The sequence below is a fragment of the Thalassophryne amazonica genome, chromosome 16, assembly GCF_902500255.1.
Source record: "Thalassophryne amazonica chromosome 16, fThaAma1.1, whole genome shotgun sequence".
Classification (NCBI taxonomy): domain Eukaryota; kingdom Metazoa; phylum Chordata; class Actinopteri; order Batrachoidiformes; family Batrachoididae; genus Thalassophryne; species Thalassophryne amazonica.
The window spans coordinates 59,881,215-59,897,621 of NC_047118.1; the positions used below are offsets into that span (position 1 = coordinate 59,881,215).

At 41.1% G+C, this 16,407-nt stretch overlaps 1 protein-coding gene across 1 annotated transcript; it reads left to right on the plus strand.

Moving 5' to 3' along the window:
• Positions 1-11,649: 11,649 nt before the first annotated feature.
• LOC117527238 lies at positions 11,650-14,689 on the plus strand. The gene is made up of 2 exons (XM_034189474.1): positions 11,650-12,358; positions 12,625-14,689. The coding sequence occupies exons 1-2, from the start codon at positions 12,167-12,169 to the stop codon at positions 14,335-14,337; spliced, it is 1,905 nt and encodes a 634-aa protein (XP_034045365.1). The 5' UTR covers positions 11,650-12,166; the 3' UTR covers positions 14,338-14,689.
• The last annotated feature ends 1,718 nt before the right edge of the window (positions 14,690-16,407 follow it).

The following is a 16,407-nucleotide window of genomic DNA, read 5'->3' on the forward strand; positions in this document are numbered from 1 at the left end:
CGGTTCTCCAACAACCACTGCAGGATCTGATGTACATGCTTAACATGGGTCTCAGGATCCGGGGAAAAGATGAGTATATCGTCTAGATATCCGAAGACAAACCGATGCAGGAAGTCCCGCAAAACGTCATTAACCAAGGCCTGGAACGTCGCGGGCGCATTGGTGAGGCCGAACAGCATGACCAGGTACTCAAAGTGACCTAACGGGGTGTTAAATGCCGTCTTCCACTCGTCTCCCTTCCGGATTCGAACCAGGTGGTACGCATTCCTAAGATCGAATTTGGTGAATATTTGGGCTCCATGCAGGGGCGTGAACACCGAATCCAACAGGGGCAACGGGTATCGATTGCGAACCGTTATTCCGTTCAGCCCTCTGTAATCGATGCATGGACGGAGTCCGCCGTCCTTCTTACCCGCAAAAAAGAAACCTGCACCCATCGGGGAGGTGGAGTTCCGGATCAACCCGGCAGCTAATGAGTCCCAGATGTAGGAATTTAAGTTCATATAACGAAAGCGTTTGACGATTTTAGTAGTGACATACAGAGAGACAGTGAGACAGAGTCTCACTGCACAGCATTCCAGCAGTTAGCCCAGTGATTGCACAATCCAAGGTGAGGCAGAGTTGGCTGCTGCCTCACCGCACGGCTCTTCTCAGTATTTGAACGGCAAATGTGAAAATTCAGCGAGTTTGAATGAAAAATAATTTAAAACTGGTGAAGTTAAAAGGAAAATAACTTTATAGTACAAATCACTGGATAAATATAACAATTTATTTTTTCATTTTACATTTTTTTCGTTCCATGATGACAGATAAGGCACTGCCTCACCTTCCTCCCCTGATTGCACGTCACTGCTTCCACCGAGTCACACCTTGAAAAACAAGTAATCACAATTCTGCCAGAAAGACTCTGAAGGCAACATAAAGTTGAAGATTTTAACATATCAAGATGATGTACAGAATGTTAGAACAGTCTGTGGCATAGTCCCTGTTATATCAGAGTAACGGTGTGATGATCTCAAATCCTACCATTGGAAAAGACAGGGGCGAGGACTACCCTCAAGCAGCGGAAACACAGTAAATTTTGTAGAGTAAAATATACTCTGCCAGGACTACATTTGGTCCCAGTCCAAATAGAGTTAAATGTACTCTATCACAGTGTAAATTCAAGTCTATCATGCTGTCAATGACTATTATTGGAGTTGAAAACTGAATTTGACAAGACGGTAGAGCTGAATTCACTCTATAATAGAGTGCATTTAATTCCATTTTAACTGGGATCAAATGTTATCCCGACAGAGTATATTTTACTCTGCAAAATTTACTGTACAAGGACCTAACTGGTGGCAGTGGTGTGCGGAGGAGGTAGCGTTTGGTCTGAGAGTTGTTAACAGCAAGAGGCAAGTTAAAACATTTGAACATTTTGAAGGATATATGTTTCCTATTAGTTGAGAGTTGATGAATAAAAGGGGACACCTGCTTCTGTTTAGAGATTACAACTCTTGTTAATTAACTGATTGTAAATGAATCCTTAAAATATGAGTCTTCTGGTAGAATTTATGTGGCGTTTCATTTCTATGAGTTACAACAACCACACAAATGAGGTTAGTTAATGACACTGTAAGCAAACATTCTCCCGTCTTTCATTTATAATTGGTAAACTAATCACAGCTTGGGAGCTTCGGCATCCATTCAGCATTCCCTTTCAACCAGTTGGAAGCAGGCATGAGTATTTAAAACTGTCAATTCTAACTCATCTTTTTCCTACTTACAGGATGCTGCCAACTTAGATGTTGCCTCCTTTACCCTACCATCACCAATTGGCCGCTGACCCAATGTTGAGGGGTTGTCTAGTGTCACAATCCCTGTCTGTCTGTCCTTGTGCTTTGGCTCCCCCTTGCGGCTGTTCCCAGTGTTGATATTGTTGAGTCCCTGTGGGTTTTCATGTCCCTGTGCTGTCTTTATCCTTGTATGTCTTCGGTGTTTATTTAAATGTTCTACAGTTTAGTTTCTGAGTTATTGTAGTCTGGTTTTTATTCTGTTTCATGCCTGTGTTTATTTTATCATGGTTTTGGTTCTGTATTTTTTGAAGTTTGTTCTTCCTGTTTTATTTTGGAAGTCACGGTTTCCTTGCATGTTTTGTTAACTTTCCTCCTGTGTCTCTGCCCAGCTGTTATCAATTAGTGTTTACCCTCCTCATGTGTCTCATGTGTGTGATTACCCTCAGTGTGTATTTATACCCCTGTGTTCCTCCTGTGTGGCGCCTGAATGTTGTGTGCCTTGCCCTCTTCCTCATTGTAATTTCTAGTGTTTTCTTGTGTATGATTTCTGGATGCCGGACCTTGTTTCCTAGTGATTGTTAAGTTTTTTGCCTGCTGTTTTGGGTACTTGTGATTGTTTCTCGTCTACACTCTGCCTCCCTGACCTCTTGCCTGCTAATTCCCTCATGGGCACTGTTGCCAGTTTACGACTGCTCTCCTGTGTACTGACCTTTGACCTCTACCTGAGTGAGTCATTAAAGGCTGTTTTTGAACTTGATAGTGTTATCTCTGCTTTGGGGTCTAAACCGACCCCTCACCCGTGACAGCTAGTCACCCCTGCCTTCTTCTGATGGCAGAGTCCGAGGTGTACGTGTCTCCCCAGAGCCTGCTAGCTGACAGGGACCTACCTCAAAGATTGTTTTATACTAGCGCTTTACATTGTTCCTTACTACAATGGGTTTTTATCCTATTTAGGATTACATTTTCTTATTTCAGTTCTAGTCTCCTGAGTCTAAGTGGCGGGACTGAGCAGTTCACATCATCATGTGATCATTTTCCAGGCTTTATCTTACACATACTTACAGCAGCGCAGAGCAGTTGTCATTGCTAGTTTCCAACTGGTAAAAAAGAAAGCCCGTTTGGCTGCTCCCTTTGTTTTCACTCAATGTTGCCACAACGGAGCTGATGTGATTTGCATGCTGAATAGGCACAACTTTTTTTTTTATAATGCACATCTTTATGGAACTTTTTTTAACAAAACAAAATTATAACACATACAATACTATGAGCAATTATATACACACCAACCACCACACCGACCACTCCTCAATGCGTACAAACATTACACTTGTAAAATGTGACAGAAAGCCATCTGGTAAAGGGAGACCAAATACATTCGTACTGATGGAGTTTATCTAGTCGTCCATAAGTCACTTTCTCATATGATGCCAATTTGACCATTGTCGTCAGCCACTCCACATAAAAAGGGGGTTGTTTTGCCGCCAGTGCCTCAACAAAATCCATTTAGCTGTGGTAAGAGCCAAAATAATCCATCCTTTGTCATGAGAAGAAAAGTGAGAGTCCGGAATTTCTGTTGTAGAGCCAAGCACAGCCAGTTTAGATGACATTTGGAATCTTCTGTCCAGAATACTGAAAATAACTTCTGAAATGTTTTCCACCAGTCCTGAAGTGCTGGACAGCTCCAAAGAATATGTAGAATTGAGGCACCCTGACCGTTGCATCTCCAGTGTCTGTCGGTATCAAATTCCACTTGTGTAGCTGCTGCGGTGTTCGATGCCATCTGTGGATTATCTTTAATTGAATAAACCTACTGCCTATTTCCTTGTACATAGTATTAATATTATAGAGACATGATTCCCATTCCTCTGAAGATATGTCCTCTGCCAGGTCTTCAGCCCAATATCCCTTCGATTTAGAGAGCGGATCAGCTAATTTTTCTTGCAGCAAATTATAAATTTTAGAGGTAATACTTTCACCCAAAGATGACCTAGAGAGCAATGCTTCCACAGGACTACCCGTGGCGCAATTAAGAGGGCTTCCTAGCCATTTCGTTAAAGAGCTGTGCATATGGACATATCCCCAGAATTGGTTATGTGGCTATACTTATTAACAATCTGATCAAAGCTTAGAAGTTGCTTGGTCTTATCATCAAATAAGTGACATACATGGGAGATGCCAGCTTTACACCACTGTGACCTGTAAACTGTTTTCCATCCAATTAAAATTCTTTTATTATTCCACAAAGGTGCCAAAGGGGACTTAATAAAGTCCCAGCGACCTGCCCTGTGTAATTTGTACCATACTGATTTTGCAGTCACAATTATGGGGTGGTTAAGTTTATGATTGAGACCAAACAACTTCAGCCAAGGAGAGATACCGCTGTTTGCCTCTGTCTCTATTTGAAGCCAAATGGATTTATCTGGTGTGTTAGGTAACCATGATCTCAGCTGTTTCACATTCATTGCCCAGTAGTACCATTTAAAGTTAGACAAAGAGCCCCCCCCCCCCCCCCCCCCTACTTGTTTGAAGTTTTGTAAGACTCAAGCGATGCAGGAAATTGTCCCACAGAAAGTTTTGAATTAAAGCATCCAATTCTTTGAAATAAGAATCTTGAATATGTAAAGGGATATTAGACATTAAATAATGAAACACTTGCGCAGTCATCATCTTAATACAGTTAACTTTGGCCCATAGTGAGAGAAGTATTCTGGACCATCTACCAAAGTCTATTTTTATTTTTTCCAGTGATGGCCTGATGTTCGCTTTAATCATATTAGTATAATCAGAGGTGATTTGTATACCTAAGTATTTGAGACCATTCGAAGGCCAACAGAATTCTCACTGTAGCCAGGCAATGTCCTGACATGGGCATTGCCTCAGATTTATCTCAATTAACACAATATCCTGATAACAGTGCAAACTCTTCTATGCAATTTAATAAGGCTGGGATAGACTTTTCAGGCTGTGTTAGAAGTACTATCATATCATCTGCATATAACAGAAGTTTATGATGGCTATTGCCAACAGTGATCCCATGAATTTTTGTATTGTTTCTCAATTTTTGTGCTAAAGGCAATCACAAACAATCCAGGGCTTAATGGGTAACCTTGTCTTGTAGATCTCTGCAACTGAAACAGGTCTGATATAGTAAGACCATTTGTCAATACAGAGGCAGAGGGTGTATCATATAATTCAAATCAGTAAAAAATGTCTCAAATTTTTGTTCATCAAGGTTACCTTGCGAAGAATACAGGTTATTATAGAAAGCTCCCTCATTTATTTAGACAGTGGCGGCGCCGGGGGGGTGGGGGGAGTCTTGGGGGAGCTTAAGCCCACCCAATAATGAGCCAAGCTCCCCCTCAGCCCCCCCAATAATTCTGCCAATAATGTGAATAGCAACTGACATATTTATGGATCTCAACTGCTGTTTTGCACTAATGTCTCAATATTGCATAACTGAGCAAAGTGATGAATGTGTGTGTTTGGTGATCCACCATTGCTGAATCACCCTTCACAAACAGAATTTTCAGTTTTGTAAATAAACATTTATTTGTAAAAACCCACACACAAATTACAAATCAGAAATTTGTGTTTGTGGATCACAAAGTACGTGTACAAATCAAAGGATATTTGTAAATCACCCTCTGTGCATTTGCAAGCATTAATGAGACAAATTTAACTCCATACTCCAAAAATTTAGGTTTCCTAAATATTTATTACCGCCATTCTTAAAACTTCACTTATCTTTATTTATACCTATGTGCAAGTTTACTGAACTTGCAATCATTCTAAGTGATGTGTGTGTGTGTGCACTGATACCACATTTTAGAGGAGCACGGATGACTAAAACATATACCTTGGTATTTATAAAGCAATTTACTATATATTGTTCATTTCGACAACATTTTGTGGAGCCCCTCCAATTTTTACCTCAGCTCCCCCAACAAAAATTTCCTGGTGCCGCCACTGTGCCTAGATGAGGTTAAAATGTTGTCTTCTGATTGTTGGATACCTGCTGTTTAACTGTTTGAGATGGTATGCTAGACGTTGGCTCGGTTTTTCTTCCATTTCCCAATAAGTCTGATTTGTGCAAAATAAAGCATATTCCGCTTTCTTATTATACAGTTTGTTCAACTTATATTTGACTGTAATAATTTTATTTGATGTAGATTTATCCTTAGTGAGAGGAAGACCTCAAGAGTTCTTAATTCAGTCTTGAGTGCTATAATATTTTCATTTGTTTTTTCTTCTTAAAAGAAGCATAGGAAATTATCCTCCCTCTCAAATATGCTTTCACCGTATCCCACCAGATAGCCAATGAAGTGTTGTCTGGATTATTTGACTGTACAGAAAACTGTATTTCGTCCTTAATCGTATTCATGAATGTCGTGTCCCGAAGTAACGACACATTTAAGTGCCATCTGCAACTTTTAGGGGTCTGTGAAATATTTTAAGGTAAAGAAAAATTGGAGCATGGTCCGAGATTACTATGTTACCTATGCTTGAGTCAACAGAGTTATTTACTAATGCCTCTGATATTAGAAAGTAGCCAATTCTAGTGTAAACATTGTGGGGAGGGGAGAAGAAGGTATATTCCTGCTGTCTGGGTGCATTATCCACAAAATATCCTGCAGGCCTAAGTCGGAGACCAGCAACTGCAGACTTGCTCTCTGCATTGCATCTAGGAAGTGATCTGTCTAGTATTTGATTTAAGTCCCCGCCCACTATTAATTGTGCACTATCTGATTCCAAAAGGAGTTATGATAAATTATGAAAAATAATCAGGACTGTCTGAATTAGAAGCATAAATATTACACAGAGTCACTGGTGTATCTAATATCTACACCAACACATATCTACCATCTTTGTCTGATATTGCCTTTGTCTCAGTAAAATTAACTGCCCTATGGATCAAAATGGACACACCTCTGCTCTTGCCTGTGCCAGGGCTACAGAAAACCTTCCCCACCCAGGAACATTTAAGTTTTTGTGATTCTAACTTGCATAGATGTGTTTCTTGAATAAAAGCTATGTCAACTTTGGATGACTTTAAATAGGTTAAGATTTTCTTTTTCTTAATGACGTTCAGTACCTGAACATTCCAGCTGGCTATTTTCAGATCTATCACTTTATCCATTGAGATTATTACTGAGATTATTCCTGGTGCATGATTAACATGTACATACATTTTGCAGAGTTGTCTGGTGTTAAGATAATCCAACCAACAAGCACACAAACTTAATATATACGTATATAGTAAAAACAAAATAAGAACCAACCCACTAAAACACCTGCTGGGAAAAACAAAAAGGATCTGGTCCTGCTAAAACTGGAAAGCCCAGTGTAATGGTCACTGGCACCCAACTTAGTATCCAAAACACCTTACAATTATAATTTCATGACTAAAACGTAAATTTGTCAGGTCTCATCATTTTTTTTGTTTGTTTTTTTTTTTTTTAGTGTTTTGTTTTTTTAAGGAAAAAAACTATCACACCAAATAAATAACAAACCATATAAAGCACGCTTACACAAAAGAAAGGAACCAACCATCAGTTAACGTTTATTAAAGGAATCCAGAAGTAATCATTTGTCTTGAGGGAACATCTTTTTAACAAACTCTGCTGACTCCTCAGGTGAGGAAAACCTGTGCTTCGCTCCATTTCGTTTAATTTCCAAAACAGCAGGGAAGCGTAATGAGTACTCCACTCCTCTTCCTCTCAAATCCGACTTGACTTGTTTGAACGCTTTCCACCAATCCATGGTTTGCCGTGAATAATCCAGGAAGAACATTATCTCTGCTCCTTGCCATAAAATATTTTCCTTTTCCCTGGCCGCGCAAAGTACTTTTTCCTTAACTTGGTAGTGGAGCAGGTTAATCATAACAGGCCGCGGCCAAGCTTTCTCACCCAAGCCAGTCTTGTCCAGGCAGGCCAGTGGGGATGCGGTGTGCCCGCTGCATCTCCAGAGTGTGGGATTCCCGGTCCAAATCCAGCATCGCAGAAATCTCCCGTTGTAAAAACTTGATCAAATCATTCCCCTCTGCTGATTTGGGCAGGCCGAGTATCTTAATGTTACAGCGCCGTCCTCTATTATCAAGATCTTCTATACGGCTTTGTTGCTTCTGTATGTCTTCCTGAATCGTGGTCAGTTGCTGCTCAGACGTGTCCGTAGTTTCTTCAAGAGTTGCAACCCGGTTCTCAACTTCATCCATGCGGGTAGTTAGAGTCGCAATTTTGGCCTCAATATCACCAACAGTAGTCTTTATCTGTTTAGTGTCTTTCTCAATATTACTAGTCGATTCAGGGATCGCCCTTAGCTCAGCAGCGACCTCGTTCATTGTGATCCCTTCCACCGTCACAGCGCTTGATGTAGCGGCCAAATCCTCCGATGGCCTACTAACATAAGCATCCATTTTCTTTCTAGCTTTAGCTTGTTGCTCCGGTGGAGGCTCCTTACGCTGTGTCTTTCTTGTTTGTCGACTAGGTATTAATTCACGAGAGCCAGTCGCTTCTATGTTACTTTACTTAATATGAACTACTGCAATTAATGCCATAAAGACCGTGTTCACTATCGCTGTTAACTATTTTAGGTGTTCAGGTCATGGAGCAACTTTTCAAGCCACCATCTTTGTTGAGAGCCCACGTGACCCCCTCGAATTGGCACAAGTTTTACACCGGATTCCCCTCCTGACACAACTCATTACATGAAGAAACAGCAGGGGTGAGATTTGAACTGAGAACCTTCCGCACTGAACCCAAGTAAACTAACCACTTGGCCACCACCCCTGAAGCTGTCATTCTCACTCGCACTACCCACATAGTTTTTTCAACGAGTGCACTTTTGCAGATCTGTAAGCCCATATATGCATTTGTCTAAAAATGAGGTGTGGTCAGGTGAGGGACAGGTGCATTGCTATCATAAGACAGCAGAAAGTGATCACTCCATATGCCACCAAAAATGTGGCTTAAAGTCGAGCGCAGTTTTATGCTATTATACAGCACAATATTCAGACAAGCCTTACATATGTGGGTTCACGACTCGTGTACACTTTGCTTGTACACACAGGGGTGTGCATTAATGCTCATTAACAGCACAGCAGCGTTAGATGCACTCTAAATCCACTTGCACTATGTGCTGTCAACTGTGAGCTTGAGATTGTCAAAATATCATTTTGTGAGTTAATTACTGGAGCAGTTTATGCATCCAGGATACAGGAAACCCACAGGCACAGTTCAGTCACTGTTAGTCAGTCATTGCAGTAATTCCTTGTACTATTTGAGATATTTAACCATGGCATCATGGGGGTGTGGCATCACTTTAATATACCACAGGATGCTGGAGGCTATATCAAGACTGTCTGCAAGTTATACTCAGCAGGGATGTCGTGTTCAATTTCAATTCAATTCAATTTTATTTATATAGCGCCAAATCACAACAAACAGTTGCCCCAAGGCGCTTTATATTGTAAGGCAAGGCCATACAATAATTATGTAAAAACCCCAAAGGTCAAAACGACCCCCTGTGAGCAAGCACTTGGCGACAGTGGGAAGGAAAAACTCCCTTTTAACAGGAAGAAACCTCCAGCAGAACCAGGCTCAGGGAGGGGCAGTCTTCTGCTGGGACTGGTTGGGGCTGAGGGAGAGAACCAGGAAAAAGACATGCTGTGGAGGGGAGCAGAGATCGATCACTAATGATTAAATGCAGAGTGGTGCATACAGAGCAAAAAGAGAAAGAAACTCAGTGCATCATGGGACCCCCCCAGCAGTCTAAGTCTATAGCAGCATAACTAAGGGATGGTTCAGGGTCACCTGATCCAGCCCTAACTATAAGCTTTAGCAAAAAGGAAAGTTTTAAGCCTAATCTTAAAAGTAGAGAGGGTGTCTGTCTCCCTGATCCGAATTGGGAGCTGGTTCCACAGGAGAGGAGCCTGAAAGCTGAAGGCTCTGCCTCCCATTCTACTCTTACAAACCCTAGGAACTACAAGAAAGCCTGCAGTCTGAGAGCGAAGCGCTCTATTGGGGTGATATGGTACTATGAGGTCCCTAAGATAAGAAGGGACCTGATTATTCAAAACCTTATAAGTAAGAAGAAGAATTTTAAATTCTATTCTAGAATTAACAGGAAGCCAATGAAGAGAGTCCAATATGGGTGAGATATGCTCTCTCCTTCTAGTCCCCGTCAGTACTCTAGCTGCAGCATTTTGAATTAACTGAAGGCTTTTCAGGGAACTTTTAGGACAACCAGATAATAATGAATTACAATAGTCAAAGTGTTCAAAGAGTGCAAAACTAATCTGCACAGACACAAGATGGAACTGTGTATATATCACATTACACTGTTTATTATATATCTATATATCACATCATGATATTCCGCATGCATCCCCCCCTCCCCCCCCCCCCAAAAAAAAACACTTGCGGCAATTTTATAAGGATACCTACCTTCATGTCAATTTATGTGAGAAAATCAGATTGGTTGGTTAGACCTTACTTGTGTGAAGCGCCTTGGGGTAACTGTGTTGTGATTTGGCGCTATATAAATGAAAATAAATTGAAAATTGACAAAACAATTCAGCAGACAAAAATGATCCATGTTATGAGAACAAATTCTAGAATATTTTCAGATGGCCTCATTTCAGTTCAGTTCAGACTTACTGCCACCGTGAGAGCTGCAAAATCTTACTGAAATACTCCCAATAGTTTCTAATTGAATTCATCGTATTAAGGTTCATAAACAGATTGATTTGCACTGGTTTAGTTAAGTTTGAATGAACTCTTTCTTCTTATGAAACAAATATGAAAGTTAATATGAAAGTGAAGGACTGTTACTTTTTTTTTTGTCTTTTCATTCTCAGCAGTGTTTGGAAGTACATACCCCCCAGGCCTGATCCGACTGATGCTTTTCTTCTGGGGGAAAGCATCATTTCTTCCATGGAGCAGTTGATTTAAATGGGAGTATAATATCATGATACTCATCTTAATCACATCATGGAGTCTGTATCGACACAGATTATATTTTATCACATGCACACTGTATCATTACACCCCTCTTACGCTTGTACCACCGGATGTGTTCAGAACACAAAGTTTTATTTAATTGTCTGATGTGATATGGACTGATGTTCCATCAACATCAATATACTTGGTTTTGAAAAATGCAACAAAATGTCAACAAAATGCACAAAGTAAACATTAAAAAATAAATTATGCAGGAATGACATCCAGATCCAGTAAATGCTAAAATTTGATATGATTTATTCATTTGTTTTCTACTGGATGTATGGGCCTTTACTCCAATTAAGAGTCCTGGGCGTGGGGGCTGGGGTTGGTCTGGGGACAGTGTAGATTAGAGCTTGATGTTCTTCAATGATATTGATAAATTTCCAATAAATTGATTGAAATCTTGAAAATAGATAGACAGATAGATAGATAGATGATAAAATTAAATTGCTTGAAAAGCCCTGTAAAGCTATGTAATGATAAAAAAAAATCCTTGTGTCCCAATCAAAAAGAAAATCTATCCAGCTCTTCATCTTTATATTTTTGATCATTTACATAGTTTTATGAAGGTCTGATTGATAGCTTTTTTTTTTTTCCTTCTTCTTCTTCTTTTAATAATTAAACCTGCTACAAACACATAAAACAGCCTCTTTGGATGATGGAATGAGGCATATTTTAAAGAAGCAACTTATATTAAATATATCACAAGCCATAAAGAGTATAATGATAATAATCTTTATTTATATAGCACTTTATGGTTCAGATTATACATTTTCTAAGTGCATTTACAATTAAAAAAAATAAAACATTCATAAATAAAACCAAAATATGAATATGAACACGACGTTTCTTCTTGTTAATAATTTTGAGTTAATTTATATATTCTGTAGTAAAAACGGTGAGTACGGTACTTTAGTGAATATACGTTTGCGACCGTAGGAAAGGACGAAGCGACTAAAAACATTAAGGAACGGACAGTGACGTAAGACAGTAGAAGTGCGCATGTGCACTCTAACGATTTTTTTTTTTTTTTTTTTGGAGGATGTTTCTGGTGACGTTTCGCCACCAACGAAAATGTTTACTCCTTACTTGTGTGTGTTATGTTTAGTGGTTAAGTTCAAGGTTTTATGGTTGATTTTCTAGATTAGAGTTAAGAGTTAAGTTTAGGGTTGGAAATAAAAGTCCGCATGCGCACTCCGTGGAGTTTACGACAGTGTCCTTACCTCGCTTGTTCCCTCGGCAACGTCAGAACAAAGGCCTGCCCCCTTTTTTCTGTCAGGATTTCTCTACCGCCATCGTTACTCTGCACTGTAATTACGATTACTAAACCGGATTACGATACTTTTATTCTATTTAAAGACCTAAAAGGCATCAGACGCGGCGTCTGAAATGGACGTGGTGCACAATGAGACCGGTGGAGAGACTAAATCCGCCATGCACACTTGGCGTTACCGCCACCATTTCACGTACAAGGCAGATCAGGGCAAAAATATCATCGTCCAATGTAATCTGTGTCTGCCGAGGGTTAATCTGCTGTCCACGTCCAAGACCTCAACGTCGAACCTCAAGAAGCATTTAGACGTGAGTCCTGCTCTAACGGTTTTTCACCTGTAACGGTTTTCTTGTGAACGTTTGCGACTCAACGGTCGAACCTCGTGATTAATTACGTTACATTGTAGCCGCGCGCTAGTTACAGACAGGTTACACTACTGCACGAAAGTAGCAGGTTTTCCGACCAGTAACGGCTCTTTGGAGGTTGTTCGTTGCAGTTAAAGTGCGAAAAATGTTGCGATCTCAGAGGATGTCAATAATAGTTATGAAGGAGAATCTTGTTTTGTGTGTTTCAGAGAACACATCTGGGCTGTGAAGCCAGGCCTGATGCCAAGAGGGGGAGGAAGAAGGAAGAGCACAATGGTGAGGAAAGTAGACACTGCCAGCTGAAGAAACTAAAAGCAGAGATTATCTCCAAATGCATGACTCAAGCAAAGATAGACAATCTCATCTTCAGCTTCATCGTGGAAGACTGCCAGTCGTTTTACGTGCTGGAGCAGCCTGGCTTCAGGAAGCTGATTGCGGGTTTAACCGAAGGGCTGAAGTCCATGGACAGGGTGACTTTGTTCACCAAGGTGGACCTGGGTTTCTCCAGGATGCGGGAAGAGCTCATGGCCAAACTCGCCTCTGTCCAGTATGTGTGCACCACGGCCGACGTCTGGACGGCCAACAACAGGAGCTTCTTCGGGATGACCTGCCACTGGATTGATCCAGATTCATTGGAGAGGAAATCTGCTGCTCTCGGGTTCACACGGCTGCAGGGCCGGATCACGTATGACACCATTGCCGGGCAAATTCATGACATCCATGGGGCGTACAACATTGTAAGTAAAGTTCAGACAACAGTCACAGATAACGGGAGTCCTTTCAACAGAGTTTTTAAAGAATTTGCACTGGAAAGCAAGGAAGGCGATGATGACATTGGGTTTTTTGAAAATGTCATTACCTTGCTTGAGGGTGAGCCAGAACAAGACATGCTCCTGTTTCTGCCAACTGTGCAGCGCTGTGCGTCACACACTCTGGATCAGATTGTCAATGATGACTTTTGGCAGGCGGTGTCACAAGGGCCCATGTGTCAGCTGCACTACAGCGCAATGGCTAAAGTGTTTACCATATGGAGCAAATGCCACCACCTTCAGATTGGTATGGACGCAGCGGACGAGATCGGAAAAATGGCGCTGGCTGTCCCCGCTGTCATACGCTGGAACGTGGAGTACTGCGCTGTGCAGAAAATTGTCTCCCTGACCGAGCGGGAGCTGACAGAACTATGTGCCCGCTTCGAGGTGGTGCGCCTGCAGCCAGAGGAGATGGCGTTCCTTAAAGAGTACGTTGCTGTCTTCCACCCACTTGCCTTTGCTCTTGAACTCTTCCAAGCTGAGCAAAAATGTTACCTCGGATTGGTCATCCCAACTGTGCTCAGTCTGAAGAACAAGCTCAACGAGCAGAAAGCCGGGGCTCATTACCTCGCTGATGTCATCAACGCCATTGTGGTGGCTATTGATGTTCGATTCCAAGAGCTCTTCGCAAGTACGGAAGCTAAGATTGCAACAGCCACGACGCCTCAGTTCCGCTTGTGGTGGATGGCTGCGTCAGAGAGAGAGGAAATGTGTTCTTTGCTGGCTGCAGAGGCGGCGCAGACAGAACCCTGTCACGAAACTGAGGCGAACACCAGTCGAAACCTTTTGACCATCGAATCTGAGGATGATTTCTTCAGTTACGGGCCCGTGAAGACGGCCGGTCAGAACCAGCAGCGGGGTGTGATGGACGAGATCCGCAAGTACCTTGAAGGGACAGGGAAGAGTCTGGAGTGCCTGCAGGACTTCCCCAGAGTCAAGCAGCTTTTCCTTAAATACAACACCACGTTGCCCTCCACAGCCCCCGTCCAGCGTCTCTTCAGCCAGAAGGGCAACCTGGTGGCCACACAGAGAAACTTTCTGACTGACGATTACTTTGAACGCATTCAGCTTTTGAGGTACAACAGCAGTTTGTGGCCTGTGGTGCCAGAGTGAACAGGAACCTCACTCTGACAGAAACACTAATATCAGACGTTTTCTAGTGTACCTGCCCCCCTCCCTGATCTCACAGCAAATATGAAATATCCCTTGACAATCATGACGGCGACAACAAAACCAGGTTATAGTCTGTGCTAGTAGCCACGGCGTTAAAGTGAAGTAATTGCATCTTTTAGATAAGCTAATTTGTTTATTTCTTACAACTAATAATGAATATCATTTCTCTTTTCTGTATGTTTTGTAAGATATATAAAGATACATGAAAAAGTGTTTTGTGTTTTACAATTTTTATGCAAACTGACTAGAGTGTGAAGAGTACGGTGGCTGAGATAGGTCACAATGCTTCCAAGTTAAGACACCAGCAAATAGAGGAAAAATAATATGCAAACTCATAGATACACTAAATATCTCAGGGCTCGACAATGCCATTTGGCCGATGGCCCGGCGGTGATTTGACCCACTCTCGGGTCACTACAATTTAAAAAATGTTGGCCCGCTTGGGCTACGACAAATATTTGCAAAATTCTATTTATTTTACCTTTTTTTTCTGTCAGCAAAGTCGTATTTCTTCACATCTCCATGTCATAAAACGTCAGCGAGTCTGCTGTGTTTGTTTTTGTCTTGCACCATGCTCCGCTGAGGAAACAAGATTTCAGGTCAAAGAAATGTATAGTATAACTGGATACTGAGCCAGAATGGTCCAACTGATCAAGATGTTCCAATCTGATATTTAATTCACAAGCTGAAACAAAATAGTGTCTTCCTGATCTTGGTTTTACATCGTGATGTCGTATCCATCGAGTAGTTTTGACGTAATCCTTCAAAGCCTATATAAAGTGAAATTTTGATACAGAATCTGGATCCGGATCACCTCCAAAAGTTATGGGAGTCTTCCATGCCCTAATAGCTATCTGTTGTGAAAATTACATCAAAATCCGTGCAGTAGTTTTAACATTGTCTTTCTAACAGACAGACAAATAAACGCCAATGTTTTAATTACATCCTTGGCAGAAATAATTAAATTACTGCACGTGGTGGAATTTTTTTTTTTTTGGCAAGTTTTCTCAATTTGCAAGACGTTTTGATTTAACTACCCGTTTTTAAATTGATGCACTTTTTTGTATTTGTTTTCTGCATTTTGTAAATGTGGCCACCTTCAGTCACTGTGGGTCAGGGCACCCTGCTCAGAGTGCCACTCTCATTGGACCAACATCTCTGCTATTTTGGAATTGTGGGATAGTTCGCGCCCATAGGACTTTCTCCACCCTGCTCAGCGTGCCACTCTCGTTAGAGCGACAACACAGAATGTGTCACTTCCCAGATAGCTCTTTCAGTGCAGCTTTTTGTTCTGACTTTAACACAAAGTTAATACCCAAGTCTTTCAAAGTCTTTCATCGCCAACTGTAAATGGTAATAAAACCATTCCAATCGTATGTTTCTGAACTCTTCCACATCAAACTCCATCGTGTCAATGTTTACAGTGTGCTTGAGCAATAACAGGTGAAGTTGCTCATAAACTTTAAGTTTCTTAAATATTTATTACGGCCACTCTTAAAACTTCAGTTATCTTTATCATTTTATTACTGGTAAATTTTTAGAATTTAGATGAGATATACTCATCTCATTTTCGCGCAGGAATTCATCAAGCACATCAGCCATGGGCGCATACTAACATGTTCAGTTTTTAAAATAGAGATTGGAAAAATTTTTTTTTTTTTTTTTTGCATACATCAAGGCTGTCATCTTTGAATTTTTTGTGCACCCGGCAGTACTAAACAAAGTTGCCTTGTTTAATTTTCTGAGTAGTTACCAGTTTTACTTTTCTATCAGTGAGCTAACTAGTTGCCTTATAGCACCAGAGTTCCAAAGATTGAGTTCTCAAAGAATATCACTTACATGGGCCAACTGTGACACAGCTGGTGGTCTGTTAACCCTCAGAGGTCCAGAAAACAAAAATCTATTGACTTGGACACACCAGTGAGTCCATGGACCACAGAGGTTTAAAGCAAAGGGTCAGTTGTTTGATTCTTACCTGTGTCTGCAAGTGTCCTTAACCCAAAACACTGA